This window comes from Akebia trifoliata, chromosome 14, assembly GCF_017979445.1.
Source record: "Akebia trifoliata isolate Shusen 1 chromosome 14, ASM1797944v1, whole genome shotgun sequence".
Taxonomy (NCBI): domain Eukaryota; kingdom Viridiplantae; phylum Streptophyta; class Magnoliopsida; order Ranunculales; family Lardizabalaceae; genus Akebia; species Akebia trifoliata.
The window spans coordinates 9,453,304-9,475,515 of record NC_141388.1 but is presented as its reverse complement, the minus strand read 5'-3'; the positions used below and the strand labels follow the sequence as shown (position 1 = coordinate 9,475,515).

The 22,212-nt window shown below is 37.3% G+C and overlaps 3 protein-coding genes and 1 long non-coding RNA gene across 5 annotated transcripts; 3 read left to right on the top strand and 1 right to left on the bottom strand.

The window, feature by feature from the left end:
* Positions 1–725: 725 nt before the first annotated feature.
* On the top strand, positions 726–6,952 carry LOC147386094 (serine/threonine-protein phosphatase PP1-like). 2 transcript variants are annotated; one of them, XR_015172132.1, is made up of 5 exons: positions 726–1,080; positions 4,648–5,207; positions 5,287–5,488; positions 6,409–6,520; positions 6,634–6,952. XR_015172132.1 is itself a non-coding variant. In XM_086423872.1 (4 exons), the coding sequence occupies exons 1-3, from the start codon at positions 882–884 to the stop codon at positions 5,446–5,448; spliced, it is 921 nt and encodes a 306-aa protein (XP_086279998.1). In that variant the 5' UTR covers positions 726–881; the 3' UTR covers positions 5,449–5,488; positions 6,634–6,952. The 2 variants fall into 2 exon arrangements, 1 of the variants encoding a protein (XP_086279998.1); XM_086423872.1 differs by lacking the exon at positions 6,409–6,520.
* A 776-nt stretch (positions 6,953–7,728) lies between these two features.
* LOC147386093 (MIZU-KUSSEI-like protein (Protein of unknown function, DUF617)) lies at positions 7,729–8,860 on the bottom strand. Its single transcript, XM_086424010.1, has one exon. It carries the CDS (start codon positions 8,553–8,555, stop codon positions 7,839–7,841), a length of 717 nt encoding a protein of 238 aa, XP_086280136.1. The 5' UTR covers positions 8,556–8,860; the 3' UTR covers positions 7,729–7,838.
* Positions 8,861–13,013: 4,153 nt separating this feature from the next.
* LOC147386092 (uncharacterized) lies at positions 13,014–13,288 on the top strand. The gene is made up of 2 exons (XR_015172133.1): positions 13,014–13,137; positions 13,180–13,288. It is a non-coding gene; the product is annotated as an uncharacterized LOC147386092 (long non-coding RNA).
* Positions 13,289–16,505: 3,217 nt separating this feature from the next.
* Positions 16,506–18,172, top strand: LOC147386091 (uncharacterized). The gene is made up of 2 exons (XM_086423870.1): positions 16,506–17,836; positions 17,909–18,172. The coding sequence occupies exons 1-2, from the start codon at positions 16,560–16,562 to the stop codon at positions 17,973–17,975; spliced, it is 1,344 nt and encodes a 447-aa protein (XP_086279996.1). The 5' UTR covers positions 16,506–16,559; the 3' UTR covers positions 17,976–18,172.
* Positions 18,173–22,212: the final 4,040 nt, after the last annotated feature.

Below are 22,212 nucleotides of genomic sequence, written 5' to 3'. Positions count from 1 at the left end.
TAAATTAAATTTACCAAAATACCCTCAGATGCCAATTTTCAAAGACCTTACAAATGGGTTAATATCACTTGACTCGTAAGAATTATTCATAAAAAAACATATATGATGCCAATTCTTTAAATACAAAATCTAATGATTGAGATTTATCCTCAAGATAAGTATCTCCGAGATTTGTGTTATCAATATACTCATAAATGTTAATCATTGAATTTTGTATTTAAAGAAGTGGGATCATGTGTTTTTTTTTTCATGAGTCATTCTTATGAGTCAACGGATGCTAATCCTTTACAAACACTAATAATTTAAACCAATTATAAAGATGACTCGGACGATTGAACCCGGTCTCCCTAGGCGACCGACCGTTCGTTGGTAGGGAGACTAGAAACGCGGGTTTGAAACAAGAATTATATATAATATGTAAAATGCTGAAGTAACATCGAAATTGACATCGTTTCAGACATTGCTGACGTGATATGTTTATAAAACCATAGATTCTTTTCATCGAGATACATTTGAGAAGCATATGTGGTTCCGTGCACACCAATGTTCCAAACGATGTCAGTTTAGATGTTACTCCAGCACGACTCATATAATATAATATATGCAAATGTGGCCACATCGAAGCTGCGTTGGACTTGAGGTTGGACTCGTCTCTCCTAAATCTGATTTAAAAAAAAAAAAAAAAAAATATATATATATATATATATAGATATATGCTCCTTCTTGTTTGCTTCTCTTTTTCATTCTCTGAAAGAAGTAACAGTAGAGAACTCGAAATAGCGAAGGGGGGGTTTTGTTCTTCGTTTCTAGGGTTTATGGTGTTCGATTCTAGGGTTTCTGTACTGTAATCTAAGTTTCGATCGAGGAGAAGGAGGAGATCTATGGCCTTACAAGGACAGGGAATTGACCCTGCTATTCTCGACGACATCATAAATCGGCTTTTGGAGGTACGAACAGCAAGGCCAGGAAAGCTAGTTCAACTCTCTGAAGCTGAGATCCGCCAGCTTTGTGTTGCTTCTAGAGAAATCTTCCTCCAACAACCCAATCTTTTAGAGCTCGAAGCGCCGATCAAGATATGTGGTAATTTTATTTTTAATACAAATTTCCCCAATTTTTTGATGCACAAATCTTTTTTTTCAACTGGTTTTTGTTTCAGTTTGTGAGATTTTGTTGTTAGAGTGGATTTTGAAGCTTTCGGTTGGTAGATCATTCTGTTTGTTTTATTTTTCTGTGGCGATATCTCTGTTCGATAGTTGATATTTAGATTTATTATTTGTGATTTTGTCTCTATATAGGTTCAGAATGAGCGATTAGTATATAATAGATGCAAGTAGGTTGAACAATGATAATTTTGATTTATTTTCTTTTCTCATAGTGGATGCATGAATTTTCACTTAATCTTATATCAAATACATGCAATCTCAAGATTTGTTCATCTAATACTCAAGAAGTTTGCACATTGAGATGTCATGTGGATGTTGTCATTGAAACCCGATGAACCTCGTAAAAATATCTCTTCTTGCATTTCTTTCTCTTTTCCTGTTTTCTTTGTTTATAATGCATGTGTTACGGTAATGTACCTCAGTTTTTTTATTTATTTTATTGTAGCCCTTTTCTCCTCTCTCTTTTCTTATATTGATACAAAACGTAAGGGGAATCTTCCCTTCACTTGCAAAATTGAATCAGCCCAATGAACGGATAAGAAAGAAAGTTACCATGCTACAATCAGGTCACCATCAACCACTCTTACATTGCCTTCGTTTTTAGCTTTGTCAACCCACAATGTTTAGCTGAGTGAGAGCATTTCATTGGTAGCTGAGTTATGGCCACTCTATAACCCTGGTTGACCTTCAAGTCCACTATCGAGTGAAACTAATCTCTAACGTGCAACATGACCCCCCCCCCCCCCCCCCCCATGACCAGCCCCCCCCCCCCCCCCCCCCCCCCCCCCCCCCCCCCCCGCAAAGGCATTTGTTTTGAGCTTTATTGCAAACATATTGCTTGACCCTAACCATCAATATATATCTTATTGGACCCACATTTAGGATCCTAGTTCGAGATGATGTATGTGTCCCTGTTAGACTGATCTAGGCCTCTTACGAGTTACATAAATCTCAAGCCTGTGGTCTAACCCAAGGTCTAATAAGCCATCCATACTCCACAAAACTTAACTCTTACACTCAATTTGAGGCCAAACATTTGTGCATCAAATTGCCCACAACCTCCAACACTTGATTTGTGCTCAGGCCATTATAGCCCACTAACCAATTATTGCGTTTCAATCTCATTTATCTAAGACATGGAGTTTTTCATCCCAAGAATTACCTTCAGTCTACTAATTCCACGTTGAGTCAATTAATGGTTAAGACATGCAATCATCCAACTTTCCTACCTAGTTTTTGTCGGGTGATAGTCAAATGGTATGATGCCGGCATTATACTTGTGTGGCTCAGCTTGATCATCAAAATATGTGAGATTATTGGTATGATATCCAATATCCCCATGAGGTTACTTGTGTGATCACTAATACCTCCACGAAGGTCATCACTAAGCCACCAAGTTTACCACTGTGATCACTATTAAATCTGCAAACCTCAGGGTGATTACCAATCTACAAAGTTACGATGTGATCTCCAAAGCCTCTATGAAGGTCAGACAGATCACCCAAATTTGCAAAATTTCCCAGTGTGACCTCCAGTACCTACACAAAGCTTGGTATGATCACTAGAAAATATCTGAAATTCAATGCAATGCGGCTTGATTTTCAATTTCTTCATGAAGCTAAGGGGGATCCTCTAATGTCTTCAACGGTTACCCTAGATCAAAGTTGTACTAAAAACTTTTGGAAGTCTCCATGAAGTGGGGTAATTTCCTATATTTATAGAGCTAAAATCAATAGCTTAAAGCCCTACAGTTGGGTCATTACACGAGTCAGTAATTTACCTTAAAGCCAAGTCTGGTGTTTTACTTTCTACCAAGTGAAAACAACCCAATTGTGAGTGGCAACTGAAGGATTAATCCTTTTGAAGGCTGACTTCACTTACACCAGTCTGCACCTCTTAGAGAAGGCTGTTGCAGATACAAGAATTTGCATTTGATCTAGGTAGCACATGTGTCATCTCAAGATACATAAATCTGACACCAGAGCAATCGACTCATTGAGTAGTCTGTCATCTAGATCTTCCATCTGAGTCGTCCATGTGGCAGCATTCAATGAATTTTACATGGTGTATGTCAACATTCAATTCATTTGTCATTGGAAATAATTTAGGTAAAGAAATCAATTCCATGATTATAGGAAATATTTTCTTGCTTGTTACCTTTCAATACACGGCATCCACCTAGTTTTTTTTTTAATATCAATATTTTTATTTTTGGGAAAGTGATAACATCATTGTTTCTCATATCTTTCTCTCTTCTTCCATTTAAAAAATAAAATTTGCATGTGTTGTTCCAAGTTCCAACATCACTATCATAGGTTGAGGTTGTCGTGCGCATCTCAAGGCATTGACTTCTACCCAAGATTTTCTTTTGTTTTTATTTTCTAGTCAAATGTCTAGTAGCGGGAAGGTTTTACTTGGCATGCCGCTCCCGGTTTGGAAACATGCTTCCACTTCTAGTCATAAAATAGTTCCATTTCTAACTTTTGATGCCACACTCCCTTCCAACTTAGAATTGCTTCCTGGCATTTCAATAGCTAAGTTCAAATGTTTTTAGTGAGTTATAATCTTACTGATTGCCTTCAAACATCGATCAAAAAAAAAAAACAAAAACTCATTGCCTTCAAACGTAGAAATGTGAGCAATTTGGTTGATTGGCCAGAGGTTTAAGGTGTAAGCCTTACATCCATGGAATTTTTTAAATAAATTATATGACATATATAAATAATTAGAATTGAAAAAAAATGAAAAATTAGGGTACGAACCACGTTTCTAAACTTCTACTTTCAAATCCGCATAATCAAATTCCATGTTTAATCTCTCATAGTAGAAATATTTTGTATTTGAATATATTGAATGTTTATGTTGTACAACTATCTTATTTTTGTTGCAAAAATATTACTAAATATTTGTCTTCAATAACTTTCTTTGCATGCTAATTACTATAAAAAATTCCATGAATCAAATCAATTCAAAAACTTTCTTTGCATACAGTGCTATTTTATATTCCAACCAGTTTATCTCTAAATGCAATAACAACAAAGAAATAGAAGAGGTGAAGAAAAGAAAGAACAAAAGAAGATATATATTAAAAAAAAAACAGGAGGAGGGAGGGAGGGCTGGCTCAAAAAGACTGTTGTAACTAATATGAGTAACCATGAATAGATGAGAGCAGGAAAAATATGTGATATAAACATTTATTTTCCTGCAACATGATGGAACCTTATTGGGCTGGAAAGAACCAAAACCGTGGGCCTCTTTTTGGGCGATGAGCCTCGGCTGCCACATGTAAGAGAACTCAACAGTGGAGACTCATCTCATCAGTCTGAACGTAAAACATTCTTCCCATTAATCAAGACAGAAATCCAAGGCTCTGATCTCTAATTTATACCAGGAAGTAGGAACAGTAGTTAAAATATCATTTGTTTGTATGCTTAATTTCCCTAGAAATAGCTTCTAACCTTGTGTTTTTATTACTTCTGGACAGGTGACATTCACGGGCAATATAGTGATCTCTTAAGGCTTTTTGAATATGGGGGTTTACCTCCCCAAGCCAATTATCTGTTCTTAGGGGATTACGTGGATCGTGGCAAGCAGAGTTTGGAAACAATATGCCTTCTCCTTGCCTATAAGATCAAGTATCCAGAGAACTTTTTCCTTCTAAGAGGAAATCATGAATGTGCCTCTATTAATCGGATATATGGATTTTATGATGAATGTAAACGTCGGTTTAATGTGAGACTTTGGAAGGCATTTACGGGTTGCTTTAACTGCCTTCCTGTAGCAGCTCTTATAGATGACAAAATTTTATGCATGCATGGAGGCCTTTCCCCAGATTTGACAAACATGGATCAAATTAGAAATTTAACCCGTCCTACTGATGTTCCAGACACAGGTTTGCTTTGTGATTTACTCTGGTCAGATCCTGCTAGTGATGCCAAGGGTTGGGGAATGAATGACAGAGGAGTCTCATTTACCTTTGGCCCTCAAAAGGTGTCAGAATTCTTACTGAAGCATGATTTGGACCTTATCTGTCGTGCCCATCAGGTTATTAATTGTTAGATTGTGTGCCTTGGCTTGTTCTATGTTACTTTTGTTGTTTGATGATATATTTGTGTTATTTCAGGTAGTTGAGGATGGATATGAATTCTTTGCTGATCGACAACTTGTTACAATATTCTCAGCCCCCAACTACTGTGGTGAATTTGATAATGCTGGCGCAATGATGAGCGTTGACGAAAGCTTACTGTGTTCATTCCAAATTCTTAAGCCATCAGAGAAGAAATGAAATTGATGACAGCAGACCTTTATGTTCCAGTGTTGTTAAGGTCAGTTACATATTGTCATTAGTGTTCCATGATCATAGTGTTGTGTTGTTGCTGATGAAGATCACGTGGTAGATTTGGGGAATTAATTGTTAATCGTTCAGTACTTCAGTGTTATTTGTCTAAGTTTTGATTTTTATCTTTTACATGATAATTAGTCATAATCGTTCAAGGTCTTTGTGTAGAAACACAATATGTATGGTCAATAGCTCGGGGAGTTATCCGGGGTGTTTATTCATTCAGGAAACTCATAATTCTCACATTATGCTCAAAATCAGAAGAGAGCTTGGCGCTCTTTCATTTTTTTGCTTCTCCCCTGCTATAGAAATTTTGTCACTTGAGAACACATCTAGCCTCACATGCTTTGGACCCTAGCACATATATTGTGTCAACTAGCCACAGATGATCTGCATTCAGTTCTTTAAATGAGATGGATTCATAGATTCTTGGCTTTCCCCACCTTTCTAGGCTTGACAACAAGTTTTTTAGCTTCTTTTGCTCAAGTTGATTCCTATTCTTAATGTGATTTGTCTAATATTTGAAAATATGAATCAATTTAACATTTGAAAATTCAAAATGTGCGCTATATCTTATAAAAAAATGTTAAAATATTTAAATTTTCTCATTTGAAAGAATATTTATTCTTGAATGTTTTCCAGTTGTATTCTCACTTTTTGGCAGAACATGCGAGGTAAAAAATTCTTATGGGCAATCTTTTCAGACAATATGTGGATCCACAACATAAACTGCCACCCACCAGTCAGTTGTAGTATATTGTAGAATATCTAGGACTTTGAAATAAAATAATTATTCTAACTTTTAACTTTATCCTTGATTCCTTGACAATTTTGTATATCTACTCCATATGACAAATTCTCGTTCGAAAATCCCCTCATACTTCCTTGTATCGGTCCATTTGCAAGGAATGAAAGATTAACGAATGAGGCTTGTGCATGGGGTAGTTGCACATATCAAGAAAAAGTTTTCCTAGCTGCATTCACCAACTAGACCTAGTTAATGGTTGGTTTCATGGTGGTGTGTATATGTCTCTTTACCTTAACAGAAAATTGTACATGTCTTTGGGTTTTATATTCCTCTGTTATCTTGCCTTGATTTTTGCTGATCATTATACAATTCCTCTATTGCAGTAGTTTATGTCCATGGTAGTGGATTGGGAGCTCACTCCTGAATATGCAGAAGTTCGTTCCTTACTTCATCAGAATCCAAGGAGATGAGAATATGGGTATCTCCTGTGGTTAACCCACATAGGAGATTTTAGTTGTGTTCTATTAATTATTGCAAGGGATATTTTCCAGGAACTGTGCGTCTGGGAGGGCAACTGTGTTGTGTAGTGGCAAATGCCAGAATTTTTTTTTTTTTTTTTGGTTTTAATTTCCTTTTTCCTTGTTACCAAAATTATGTTGCCTATGTACATGCATTGTTTTGAATTTTTTATTTTTTTAAAAATTATCTTGTTTAAAATTATGAGGGGAAAAAAAAAAAAGAGGAAAGAGGAGAGAGATCTATTGCCACACTAACTTCTGCTAATGCCACCCCAAGATGTGTGTTAAAATCTTTGGTGATTTGCATATGAGTTGGGGTGGTGTTAGCAAAAGTTGATGTGGCAATTGTAGCTCTAAAAAATTGAATACATTTTTGTTTTTAACTCGGACAATTTTTTTTTTTTTTTTTTATTGTTTTAATTTTCCTTTTTCCTTGTTACCAAAATTATGTTGCCCATGTCTATGCAATTCTTTGAATTATCTTGTTTAAAATAATTGGAAAAAAAGTGAGCTTTTATTGCCACATTCTTGGTGATTTAAATATGAATTGGTTGGTGTTAGCACAAGCTGGTGTGGCAATATAATCTCTTGAGAAAAAAAATTCATACATAATTTTAACTCATACCATTGATTTGTTATTATGAGTTCTGACCCGCCGGTGAAGATATCATTTTCAAAAGAATAAATGAACTTTTTTTTAACTGCGAACCTGAATTGCAATAATAACCATATACTATTGTGAATTATTTGTAAAATTATAATAAAAATATGAAGTTTCAGATTTTATTAATTTTTTTTTTCCTTTTTGACAAAATCATATTGTGAGTGAAAACTCTTCAGTCTTCACCCTTGAAACAGACCAACTTCCCATGCAACTCTCAGAAAGAAAAAAAAAAAAAAAAAAAATTAATTTAATCTTTCCATCTCAAATTCCTGACCAAGATGTGAGAGCAAGAAGAACGTCAGAATTTTCAAGTTGACCCACTCACGAACAAAAAACCCTTTCTCTCTTCAAAAACAAAAGGAATTTTTCTTACCGAAAATGCCCCCGGCTTAAATCAGAAATTATATCACCGAGTCCTCATCAAGAAAACACTGAGTTCTTGACCCGGGCATTCATCGGGACTGATGAGATAAAAAGACTCCGAGTCAGGACTCCCCACAACTCGTTCAAAATTGGCTCTCATGTAAATGATCTCTCCTTCACCTTCTCCTTCTGACGATGGTATCAACCCATCAGGAATCACACCAGCACCCACTGTAGTAGACTGCATGGTCTTCAAGATCAAACGGTCCTTATCGTTGGCTCTCCTCTTCGTTGCAAATCCAACCTTACGTCCATTAATGCACATAGTCCAGATGGGTATCGAGTGTAATGGACACGAACTCATATCGGTGTGATTCGACTCAAGAGCGATTCGAACGAGTCCACATTTCATTTCTTGGACAAAAACGTAAGTTGGTATGGAGAATTGGAGGAAGAGAAAAGGTTTGGAGTTTAGACGATGGTGTTGAATGCAGAAAGACACGTGGCCTCTACGATGGCCAAAGAGTGTACCAATCACCATTGATTTTGATGACCGTGGTGGGACTGAATAGTTGTTAACGCTTTTTTCGGTTGTTGTAGTTGATTCTTCATCTTCTTGTTGATAATGATCGTCTCTTAAAGAGGTGCTTAAGCGTTTCTTTGTGGTGGTGGTGGTGGTGTTGGTTGTTGTTTTAGATGTGTTGGTGGTGGGAGAGATGCAAGGAAGGAAGAATCGACGGAGAGAGTCGATTTTCTTCATGGTTTCTTGATGGGTATTTAAGGGAGGAGAGAAAGAGAGAAAGTGAAGAAAACGAAAGGATTCGAGTTTCAAACAAGAGAATGAAGAGAGAGAGAGAGATGGGGACGAAGTGAGCGCACAAGAAAGATAAACGAGAGAGGTGGTGTTTTTCTTTGGTGTTCAATTTCTCTATATATATCGAGAGAGAGAGTTACTATTGCCACACCAACTGTGCAATTCTTTGGCGATTTACATCGGAATTGATGTGGAATTAGTAAACGTTGGTGTGGCAATAGCGCATATTTCTCTCACTATATATAACTCCGTATTCTAGGTTCGAGTGAGACCAAGTTTGATGCTGAGGGACACTAGTGTTTCTTGCAACTCTACAATTAATATTTTGCTTACATTTGGTGGATCGATACATTACGCATTATGTGCCGAATGGTCTCAAATCTCGTCTGAGACTGAGTCACCTCGTTATTGTTCTTCGACAATGGGGATATCCTATGCAAATTGTATCACACATTGTCTCGTTAAACAACAGAGATGAGTCAAACGATAAATTTTAATATCGAACCAAGAAAATTTGGTCAAGTCAATTGAGATTTTATAATTTATAATTAAATTTACTATTTCTTTAGAATTTAACTATTTATAAATTATGGTATCATTGAGACCATGAACGAGACAAGAACATCAAATCCTCAAATAGTAAAGGATCTCTTTACTTGTTGGTCTTCAATTGGTTATTCATTTGGTGGCATAAAGAGATTGTTGTGGCGTATTACATCATTTGCAATTTGTTGCGGGGTGTGGCTTGAGAGGAATAGGCGAATCTTTGAGGGGAAGCAAAAAGATTGTAGAAATACAATTATAGGTCTAAAGTATTTAAGGAGTTTAGGGGAGTTTTCTTCGAGGATTTTATTTTTAATTGGGATGGGATTTGTTGTATTCCTTATGAATAGTTCCTTGTTGTAAGGTCTTGCTAGGTTGGTCATTTTGACTGGCCTGATCTTCTTTTATGAATGAATTGCTGCTTATAAAAAAAAAAAAAAAAAAAGACAAGAACATCAAATCGATATATAAAACCATGCTAGCTAGCCATATAATTTTAGTAAAATAGAATGAGACAATTTTCTACCATGGGTTAGGATTTAAAGATATTTATCAAGTCCAAGCACTGATACCAAATTCCTATAATTTATAATTATACCCCTTTTTGTAATGAGTAAGAATGAAGATCAATCAAAATAGTTTATGAAATGGTCCACTAATCATCAACCAAAAGCTTTCAAGAAAAGATCTTCTAGACGGAGCTCACAAGCTTGAGAAAATAGTCAGATTCATGATTTTCTATCAAAGATTACAATTACCATATGATAACTTTCTTCACCGTATGATTTTACATATCTCATTTGTATTATTGTATGATTACTTGATATCAAATTTAAATTAAATTAGTTTAATTTAGAAAACCACTTTCCTTACTTTAAGTTAATAAGGAAACTTCGAAGGCGAAAAATTAAACATCCAACAAAGAATGGATCACTAGAACTAAGTATGAATCGTCTTCACATTCGTTTCAGTTGTTAAGCCCCCCTATGTAGATTCAACTGAAGAATCCTAACTTGTATCTTCAACTTGATCGATTTTTAATATTTTTAAGTGGTCTTTTCTAGCGTATAATAACGTTGCCGAACCAAGTTGCACTCCTAAGTGGAAATGGAAGTGTAAGTGTAAGAAATAAATTCCTCGATGACTAGAAAAAGAGTTTTGTCTTATTTATTATTTAAATTGATCTGTGATTCTACTTATGTTAGAATCAATTTAATAAACTGAAAAAATATGAAATTTTATCATCCTAACCAAATGCCCCCAAGTAATTAATTTGAATTGTCAATTAGATTATGGGTATTGATTTTCAAAATCTAGAATTTTTTCAGAAATGTGGTTACAGAATCTTAGTATCAAAATCTCCTTTTGTTTACGATGATTCTATTCTATTGTTGTAATATAAAATATTATCTAGCTAAATTCCTCCCCTCAAGGTAACGGTATTCGTGATAATGTCACCTTCTATGAGGTCTCCAAAAAGTATAGAGAACATTATTTGACAGTTAGGGCTATCAGTTAAACCTGTGTGGCCCAACTGACAAATAAGTTTAAGATCTTAATTATTTTAAATAGAGATTGGATAAAAAGAGTACATGTGTAGGAATTTAAGTGTTTTTTTCAATCCAACCTCAGGCCAAGCTCATTAGGGCCGAGCTTAGGCTTAATCATCTTAGATTCGATAGGGGGCATTTGGGAAGAACTTGGATAGTCGATGATAGCCCCATGGACAGTCAAGTTTGATACCAAGTATTTGATAGAAAATTCTAATGCAAAATCTCCATGTCCAGGTGATATTTGGAAATGAGATACCCCCAAGTTTCCAAACTCTGACAAGCCCTTTGGTCTTGGTCATCTTTTACAAACTAATGAAAAATCAAAACCTATCTTTAACCTCATAGGATAAGATGACGATTACAACAATGAAGATGATGATGACAATAACGTCAAACTTATTTTTAATTAGCCTATAAAAAGATAAAAGATCATCGGTTTGAGAATAGAGGGAAGTAGTATCTCAAAGAGTCCCACTAGCCTTACTATGATAGTGAGATTTACTAAGTCTCATTCACCTCAAAAAAGACCTTGAGGTTCGTTATTCATAATAGGTCCTCGAGATTCATGAAAAAACTCGAGATATTGTTCTATGAATCTCAATATCTTTTAGATGGTGGATGAGGCTTAGTAAAGACAGGGTTTCAACATCTCAAAAATTCACCAAATTGTGGAAGAGCATCTAATTATTTGAAAACTTAAGGAATCATGAGTTTTGTAAAAGCTTGTTCTCATTTCTCTCACGATTACCCTACTCAATCAACTAATCTCTTTTGATGTTTTATCTCGTGCAATTAAACACAGGAACCTCATTTATAAGTTTATTTTCTTTTTTAATAGTTTTTTCACAATTATTTTAAAATTCTAGTATCTAAATTTCTCGTTGAGAAATGAATATGATATGAAAGTAGCCAAAGTCGGCCCCCAAAATTAAAACCCATTTGATGTAATTTATTTATTTTTAAGAGGACATATGGTACTTGGAACTTCTTAGCGGTCTTATTTGTTAGTCACGAAATCTAATGTAACAAACTTAACGGTGAAAGATCGTCCATAAAATTCCTTAGAAGGGAAGAGCCATCGAAGGCATATTGATCGACTATATTTATTCTCATCTCAAGTGTTTTTACCATAGTCCATGGATCATAGAAAAGGTTACCAAACCTATATTTCAAAGAATTTACTTAGAAATCATGTAAGGTGGTCTTTAGGGCCAATAAGTGTCATGCGTGGGTCTCATTTCCAACTTTTGGCCACTACTAGTTGGTGGTTTATATGATTTTATCTATGTACAATAATTAATTTAATAATATTATTTTAGATTTTTAAGTTTTTATATTCTATTTATATAATAATTTATTCCGATTAATCTATTTGCAATCATGCTTAAAATTATAATAACATGAAAATATGTAATAAAATCAAAATACTTTTAGTTTCTTATATTTATAAAATTAATATGAAGCAATGAAAAATATACAAATGTAACATCCATTTATCATCAATCAGGCTATTCTTTGTGCGTTGGTCTATTATCATCAATCGAACCTCTCTGAAGAAAATCTTGAGATGGAACTCACAAGTTGGAAAATAAAAATAAAAACGAACAAGAGAGTCAAGATCAAGGACCAATATGAGTTAATCTTGCTTAAACTAAGGCTCTCCATCATATAGCCGGTTGAGATGCTTGGAATTCCCAAGAAAAGTGTATTTCTAAGAGAAGTATATTAATCCTTTGAAAGCAATAACTGATCTTGAAGAAAATTTTGATTTTTCTCTTATCTCAGTCGTCTATTTGATGGAGGGGTTGAGGCTACAAAAGTACTAAATAAATGCACATTTGAGCTCACCAATCAGAATTTCAAATAGCCCTAATGGAGTAATATATAACAATAGAGATATTCATCATAATTCAATTATATTTATTTGTATGTACATATGAAACTTACAACAGGATTATGTAATATGGATTTCAAACCATGCTGGTGGTAACGAGCTTTTAGATCATGCATGTTTGCCACAATAGAGCTTGGAGTCGTGCTGGAGTGACACAGGATTTACTGTGATTCTCACAATTCTGACGTGGACATGCATACATTACCGTAGATGGTTTTTACTCGTATCGCGAGGAAACACATCTATGTTTATGTGCACATCCCACATCAGAATTGTGAGAATCACAGTAAATCCTGTGTCACCCCAGCACGACTCATGTTTGGCAATACTAAAGAGCACTACTAAGGAAAAATAAATAAAGTTGATGGTGGTGAAATATATGTTGGTGGAGATGGCTTTTGGTATGGAGTTGGTGGTGGTTTCTGTGTTGACGGTGGCTTCTCTGATTGTGGAAGCTTTGGGTATGGAATCGGTGGTGGGCACCCATGAGATGGCGGAGGCTGTACTTGTGGTGGTGGATACCCTTGAGAAGGCGGTGGTTGTCCTTGTTGTGGTGGTGGATACTCTTGAGATGGCGGAGGTTGTCCTTGTTGTGGTGGTAGTGGATACCCTTGAGATGGCGGAGGTTGTCCTTGTTGTGGTGGTGGTTGATACCCTTTAGATGGTGGAGTTCATCCTTGTTGTGGTGGTTGATACCCTTTAGATGGTGGAGTTCGTCCTTGTTGTGGCGGTGGTTGATACCCTTGAGATGGCGGTGGTTGCCCTTGTTGTGGTGGTTGATACCCTTGAGATGGCGGAGGTTGTCCTTGTTGTGGTGGTGGTGGATACCCTTGAGATGGCGGTGGTTGCCCTTGTTGTGGTGGAGGTTGTCCTTGTGGTGGTGGGTACTCTTGAGATGGCGGAGGTTGTCCTATTTGTGGTGGTAGTGGATACCATGGAAAGGGTGGAGGTTGATTAGAATAAGGTGGTGGGTAATGGTGATGGTGGAAAAAAGTATCTGTTTCCGAATTACTCAGAACATCAAGTGGGGTGGTGGAGTTTGCTAATACTGTTACCAGCAGTAGCAAAAGAAAGATTTGTAAAGGAAGCCTTCTCATTTTAGATTCTTGCAAGATTGATAATGAAAGAGAGAGAGAGACAGATCAAGTAAGGGGTTTATATAGAGCTATGTAGGGCTTCATGTAGTCACTAGTTTCGTGTGGGCAAGAAGTTGCACTTGCAAGCACTACAACATAATGAACCAAAGTGGAGGTTGGCTACAAACACATGCAACCGTGCAAATAGACTCAGCACTACAAACTACAAAGTAGTGTAAATGCAAAGCTTCCACGCTACTTCTTCTTCTCAAGGTGACATGTTAAAAAAAAGCACTACTGATAATCTGATATAGGCACGTGGCATATTTAATGGATTTATCTGACGTGACAGACTCTGAAACTGTGGATCTGCTCTCCTTGGGATATAAAACTGTGAATCCTCTTAAAAAGGTGTAGTTTTGTATTCTAAGGAAAGCAACTCTATGATTTCCAGGCATGTCACATCAGATAAATCGATTGAGTATACTACGTGCCTAAATCATATTATCATGACTCTAAAACATAAAAATACTGTAATTTATACATTAATGATAGAATGACTCAAAAATAATAATAATAATAATAAAATACGCAGTCTATACTTGATTGATGTGGCAAGTGTACAGAATTGTGAACTTTTTCCTTGTGTATCCCGAAGAAAAAGATCTTTGGTTTTATGCACTTGTCACATCAACCAAGTACAATTTTTCAAGTTAGATTATCATGACTCTAATTTAAAAGTGGGACTCTTGTTAATTTTTTAACCACCTCGAGCTTAGAAATTTTTCTTCAAACAAGAAATCTTCAATCTTTTGATATTTTCAAAACAGTTGAACTTTTTCAAATTGAGATGTTTTTAAAGAAATGAATTTCTAAGAAATTTTTTGGAAGCTTCCATCTGTCCCTCGATGGACATATCTTTCCTTCCAACCCCATTTTCCTTGGCAGGCAAGTGTTACAGTTTATTTATAAATCTCATCTGATACATCTCAGTATTGTCCACCAACAAGATGGATAGACAAGTCAATGTATTGAACAAGATTTAAAACCCACATTCATTTTTCTCATTGTTGAAAGATGTCGTACTGAAAATATATTGCATTTTCACAAGGAATTGAGCAGAATTAAGCCCTTAAAAAAATATAATTATTTTTTTAATAATGTAATGAGAGAGGTGATGGAGTTGTTGACACCAATTTTTTTTTCCAAAAATGCTCCCACATTGTATTTAAACTTGTAATTATTATTAAGAGTTTTTGGTCAATTAAAACAAATAAAATTGACACCTAGCTAATTACTCAAAAATAACATTTTAATCTTCATCAATATTACAACAAGAGAAGAGTCTAACACAAATTCATAATCATCCTAATTAACAATTTTAATTTTAAAAAAAAAAACCTTTACAATATATTATATATTAACTATGACATAAATTCAGTTATTATACATTTAAATTATATAAAATAATAAATATTTATTTTATAAGTGCGTTTGCACATGCCACACCTACTAGTAGTCCTTAAAAAAGAAAAGAAATCAATAAAAACACCACTATCCCAATCTCATACATTCCTTGCGACGATCAAATAGTAAAAATAGCAAAAACGTTTGCACCACATTACGATTATATAAGGACTTCCACTCATAGAATCTCCACTGTGCCTAACCACGAGGCCACCACGTGAGACTGCGGTCCACGTGTCATGATACTAACTACCTTAAGACTGACTCAGTTTACACGTCATCCATAGAATATTCTATACTCATGGGGAAACGTGAGAAATTCACACTCTATTCTCCACCTAAGCTTCCACTCTGGGCGTTTCTTACACACGCATCATCCAACTGAGCTGAAACTAGATGATGTACTCCAGAGTTGTTTAGCTACTTTACTCAAGGTTTCTTTGTATTGTAAGCAGGGCTGTTAATGGACTGGGCTTGATTGTACTCAAATCTAAGTTGGCTAAGCCCAAACCTGAGCTGAGTTGGGCTTCAGTTGATTTTTGGGTTTTATAACAAAAATAAATCCATGCACTACGTGTGATCGATATTCCTTTTCATCAAAAGAGGGATTCCTAAAGATTAGATATGAAAGTAAATTTGTTATTAATTTTATAATATATTTTAGCTAATTTTTATTATAAAATTATATATATATATATATCAAAATACATTAGTAACTGGACCGGACATTGTTAGATCCTAAGCCAGTCCAGGTTTAATGGGTTGAAATTTTTTTGAGTCCAACCCTACCTTTGCAGGATGTAAATCAAGGCCTCAACCATCATTTTTCTAGGGCCAGATTAGCTGGGTTATGGGCCTAATTACAAGCCAATTTTAAATCAGCAAACAGGTCCACAAGAGGGGATGGGGATGGGTGAATGAATAGAGAGATGTGTTATGTGGTGAACCTGGGGAGTTGGCTAGCTATCGTAAGTCCGTGGAGCACTGGATCCTTAGCCAAGTGAGAGCTTCAGAAACGGGTAAGTGTTATTTTTGTAAGGATTTGAAAGTCCAAAGGCTGAGGTCAGGTGACTAAATCCAAATATAAAATGACTATGTTGAATGGGATCTAAAGGAAGGACAGATAAGATGTACAAGACGTTGGTGATCCTTGACAATGCCACTTCTGATTAAACCAAACGTGTAAGCTTTGAAAGAAGACTACGTTCAAGTGCTGCATGCGTGTATGTACTTATCATATAGCCAACCTCCACTCACTTTGTTTTACGTAGTTGAAGTGAGAAACTCTTTCTTCACACCAAAGACAGAAACTAGTTAATGCATGACACCAAACTCTAGTTCTATATAAACCCCTTAACTTGGCATCTATGTTGCATCATCAGTCTTGCATGAGAACGAACCCTAGTTACTTAGCAAAATGAGGAGACTTCCTTTACATGGCTTTCTTTGGCTGCTACTGCTACTGTTAACAGTAGCAAGCTTCACCTCCTCACTTGAAGGTCTGAATAATCCGGAAATAGGGATAGCTTACCATCCCTATTACATCCCACCTTCTTCTCAAGGATATCAACCTCCACCTTATTCTCAAGGATATCCACCTCCGCCTTCGCAAGGATATCCACTGCCTTCTCCATACCACAAGCCTCCACCACCAATTACATATCCTCCCCCAACGCAGAAACCACCACCAATTACATATCCTCCCCCAACACAGAAACCACCACCAATAGAGAAGCCGCCACCAATTACATATCCTCCCCCAACACATAAACCACCACCAATACAGCCGCCACCAATTACATACCCACCCCCAACCCATAAACCACCACCAATAGAGAAGCCGCCACCAATTACATACCCTCCCCCAACCCATAAACCACCACCAATTACATATCCTCCCCCAACACATAAACCACCACCAATACAGCCGCCACCAATTACATACCCACCCCCAACCCATAAACCACCACCAATTACATATCCTCCCCCAACACATAAACCACCACCAATTACTTACCCACCCCCAACCCATAAACCACCACCAATAGAGAAGCCGCCACCAATTACATACCCTCCCCCAACACAGAAACCACCACCAATAGAGAAGCCGCCACCAATTACATATCCTCCCCCAACACATAAACCACCACCAATACAGCAGCCACCAATTACATACCCTCCCCCAACACATAAACCACCACCAATACAGCCGCCACCAATTACATACCCACCCCCAACCCATAAACCACCACCAATAGAGAAGCCGCCACCAATTACATATCCTCCCCCAACACATAAACCACCACCAATTACTTACCCACCCCCAACCCATAAACCACCACCAATTACATACCCTCCCCCAACACAGAAACCACCACCAATAGAGAAGCCGCCACCAATTACATACCCTCCCCCAACCCATAAACCACCACCAATAGAGAAGCCACCACCAATTACATATCCTCCCCCAACACATAAACCACCACCAATAGAGAAGCCACCACCAACTACATATCCTCCCCCAACACATAAACCACCACCAATACAGCAGCCACCAATTACATACCCACCCCCAACCCATAAACCACCACCAATAGAGAAGCCGCCATCAATTACATACCCTCCCCCAACACATAAACCACCACCAATAGAGAAGCCGCCACCAATTACATACCCTCCTCCAACACAGAAGCCGCCACCAATTGCATACCCTCCCCCAACACAGAAGCCGCCACCAATTACATACCCTCCCCCAACACAGAAGCCACCACCAATTACATACCAAAAGCCACCTCCACCAACACAGTATCCACCACCATCTCCGTATCACTAGCCATCTCCACCAACACATACCCACCATCAACTTCAGTTGTTTTCCCTTAGTTTTCTTAGTGCCAAACCTAAGCTCTACTATGGCACATATGATGCAAGTTAGCTACTCAAGATGGTTGCAGTACTGTTTGAAACCCATATATGTAATCTTATAGTATGCTTAGCATGTAGAAATGAATAAATATTGAATTATGAATATCTCTATAATTATATATTATTCCATTGGCGCTATCTGAAATTCTGAATGGTGAGACTCAAATTAATACCCATGTCTCACGTGTGCAGAGAACCAGCTCCACAGAACTTTTGTTGGTAAAATATGAACCTCCATTAGAATATATCAGGTCATTATAATCATTAACATGGAAAAATACTAGCCTCCAAGATTTCAGGTTCATAAATGGACAGTTACGATGGAGTGATTATCCCAAGAGATACTCAAAGAAACTGATCTCTAGAAAACAATGTTTGAAGCTGTGCAAAAAAACCTCATTTGAGGTTAGTAAGGTTCATCATGTTCATTTTTGAGGTCAAAACGATAGCAAACTGTCAAACTCTTGAGTGGGATGATTGAGAATTTCAAATAGAGATGGATTTCTTGCCATGTTGGAGATTGTAGAATTAGTTTTTGGATCAAAACTAACACGGGCAGGGTCCTGGTCCCTACTTCTTATTAAAATACAAGCCAAGAGGTTCGGGCCTCAGGTATACCAAATCTTCTGTTTGGGATGCACATAACGTATAGACCAGACTAGCTGAATCCAATCCCAATCACTAAATCCACACTTCTGAACCTTCTCCCTTACTATTGTTCAAGTAAGAGAGATGATAATGATAATACATAGAATGCCACTTAGCTCTGCAAGGTCACCACCGCCATGACTCCACAGACTTTGGATGAGCTTAAGAACCAGCTCCTCCTTGGGAGAAATCGAAACTTGGTCATTTTCACAATTAACAGTGACAAGCTGAGAAAATAAGGCCCAAAAGTTCGGCTTCATGCATCCATAAAAACACTTCAAGCATTCACAACTAAAAGCACTGCAATTGTAATCCCCAAGGGGTATTTCTAAACAGCCCCAAGGTGGTTTAGGGTAATGCACTACAGACAAGAGAGTATCACTATTAGACCTAGCACTTTTATCAAGTATGAACTTCTGTACAGTGTACTGTGTAGCACACATCACTCACCACTGATTATGTGTCATCACACGGATATGATGTGTGGCATGGGATCGAGATTCCCCGATAACCAATCAGATAGATGCAATCATCCAACTGATCAAATTCCATTCATTACACACGCAGAAACAAACACTCCCTCAACAACTATTATTCAACGGATTACCAGAAGAAATTACCAATTCCAGATTTTGTTTGCGTAGGTTCAAATAGATTCATAACAGATAGAAAGCCCTTCAAAAAAGGATGCAAAATCAATCAAGAAAACAACTTAACTCTACATCAGGAACCAATAATGTCCAATAGCCTCTCTGCAGCCTTTTTAATGATTTAATCAGAAGGCCCCTTATCTATCCTTGGTTTCTGTGACTCTTTAAGTAGGAGATCTCTCCAAGTAAAAAATAAGTGAGGCTTTCCAGGCTGCAAATTGATGCTTTGATATAAAATCCTCAGTTATTCAGTCAGGTAAGCGGGCTAATGGACCTAATTACACGCCAATTCGTGCAGGGCTTGTAGCGCATGCTTTCAAGCTCAATCATCAGGATTCAGGAATGTTTATAGAAATCTCCAATCAAGCTCAATTTTAGTGAATAGGCAGGACCACAAGAGGGGGTGGATTAAACATTGATGTATCAATGACGACTAGATGCATTGTACCATGTACATGATGACGATAAGTATCTATATGTAGGAGTAAGGGGTAATGTAGTTAAAGTGCATCTCATGTATGAGATAATTTGTTAGATGTAGTTATCTGATTGTGGGAATTATGGGTGTTGTGTGTGGGTTAAGATAATGGGTAGTTTTTCAGTTATTTTGGTACTCTATCATGTATTTAATTCTTACGTAGTATGAATGGAATTTATACAGAGAAAAAAATATTAAGTCAAAATTAGATTAGAGATTCACCATCTCGAATTGGTGGTTTAGGAGGTCCAATCTCCCTCAAACAAGATCAATCTCAATCTTTTTCATCTTTTTTTGTTATTTTGTGATCCAATCTAGGTAGGCATGTAACAGATGAACCTGGGAGTTGGTTAGCTATCCAAAGTCCCTGAAGCACGGGATCCATCCCCTGGTGAGCTTCAGAAACGGATCGCTTTTATTTGGTCAGGATCCGAAAGTCAAACAGGAATGAGGACAGGTCGCTAAATCCACATGTGTGACATGTCAAATAGATCTAAAATACAGATGTACATGACGTTGGTGATCCTTAAAAATGCCGCTTCTCAAACCAAATGTGTAAGCTTTGTAAGAAAACTGCGTTGAAGTGCTGAGGCTACGTTGCATGGTTGCCTGTGCTTGTCGCCCATCCTCCACATTGTATTACGTAGTGCAAGTTAAACTCTTTGTTCACACAAAAGACAGAAACTAGTAAATGCATGACACACCAAACTCTAGCTCTATATAAACTCTTAACATGGTAGCTCACTTGCATTATCAGTCTTGCAAAGGAACCTAGTTAATTAGTAAAATGAGGAGACTTCCTTTACATGGCTTTCTTTTGCTCCTACTGATAACAGTAGCAAGCTTCACCAACTCACTTGAAGGTCTGAGTAATCTGGAAATAGAGATAGCTTACCACCCGTATTACATACCACCTTTTCCTAGTCATCCTCCGCCTTCTCAACAATATCCACCACCTTCTCAAGGATTTCAACCTCCGCCTTCTCAAGGACATCCACCACCACAACATGGAAAGCCTCCACCTTCTCATGGATATCAACCACCTTGTCAAGGGAAGACACCACCAAAAGGACAACCTCCATCATGTCGGGCAGCCACCATCACAAGGTTATCCTCCACCTTCTGGAGGACAGTACCCATCACCACCAAAGTATGGGAAGCCTCCACCATCTTTCAGTGCTTCAACTTATGAGAATGAAGCTATTCCAGTACCACCATACCATAAGCCATCTCCCCCGACACAGAAGCCACCACCATCTCCATACCCAAAGCCTCCACCAACACATAAGCCACCACCACCGACTCCATACCCAAAACCTCCACCAACACAAAAACCACCACCAACTCCATACCCAAAACCTCCACCAACACATAAGTCACCACCAACACAGAAACCACCACCACCAACACCATACCCAAAGCCTCCACCAAGACAGAAGCCACCACCTACTCCATACCACAAGCCTCCACCAACACAAAAACCACCTCCAAGGAAGAAACCACCACCAACTCCATACCAACAGCCACCTCCACCATACCACAAGCAATCTCCACCAACATATACTTAGCCACCATAAACTTTAGTCGTTTTCCCTTAGTTTTCTAAGTGTTGAACCTAAGCTCTACTATTGTGCCACATATGATATAAGTTAACTACTCAAGTTGGTTCTAGTACTGTATGTAATCCTAGTGTAAGTTTCTCGTGTAGAAATGAATAATTGAATTATGAATAACCTCTATAAGTATATATTATTCCACTGGGGGGCTATCAGAAATTTTGAAAGGTGAGGCTCCGTCAAATACCCATGATTCAAATATGCATGAATTCAAGGGATTGCAAAGAAACTGAGCCACACAGCAACTTTCGTTGGTAAAAACATGGACACCCATTAGAAGGATAACTCTAGACTCAACCCATAGTCAAAGCTCACCATCAAACAGACAGTTGAGATGATCGGGATTTCTGAGAAATAGGAATCTGTAGAGAAAATGTGTTAATCCCCACCACTGAAACCAAGTTAGGAAATCTTGCTTTTCCTCTCATCTCAACCTTTTGTCTGATGGATGGGGTTTTGGCTAGAAAAGTCCCCATTAGAATGACTCGGGTCATTATAGCCATGTATATATATATATATATGCTAGCCTCAAAGTTGGTGAGATGCTCTTCATCAAATGAAAGGTTGAGACGGAATGATATTCCCTGGAGATGCTCAAAGAAATCAATCTCTAGAAAGCATGTACAAATCACATTAAAGAACTGTGTGTTCTCCCAGCTCAGCCGTATGAAGTTTGAGGTTAGAAAGGTTCATCAAGATATATCTTGATCATTTTCTATGGTAAAAGCAATAGCAAACTGTCAAGCTCTGGAG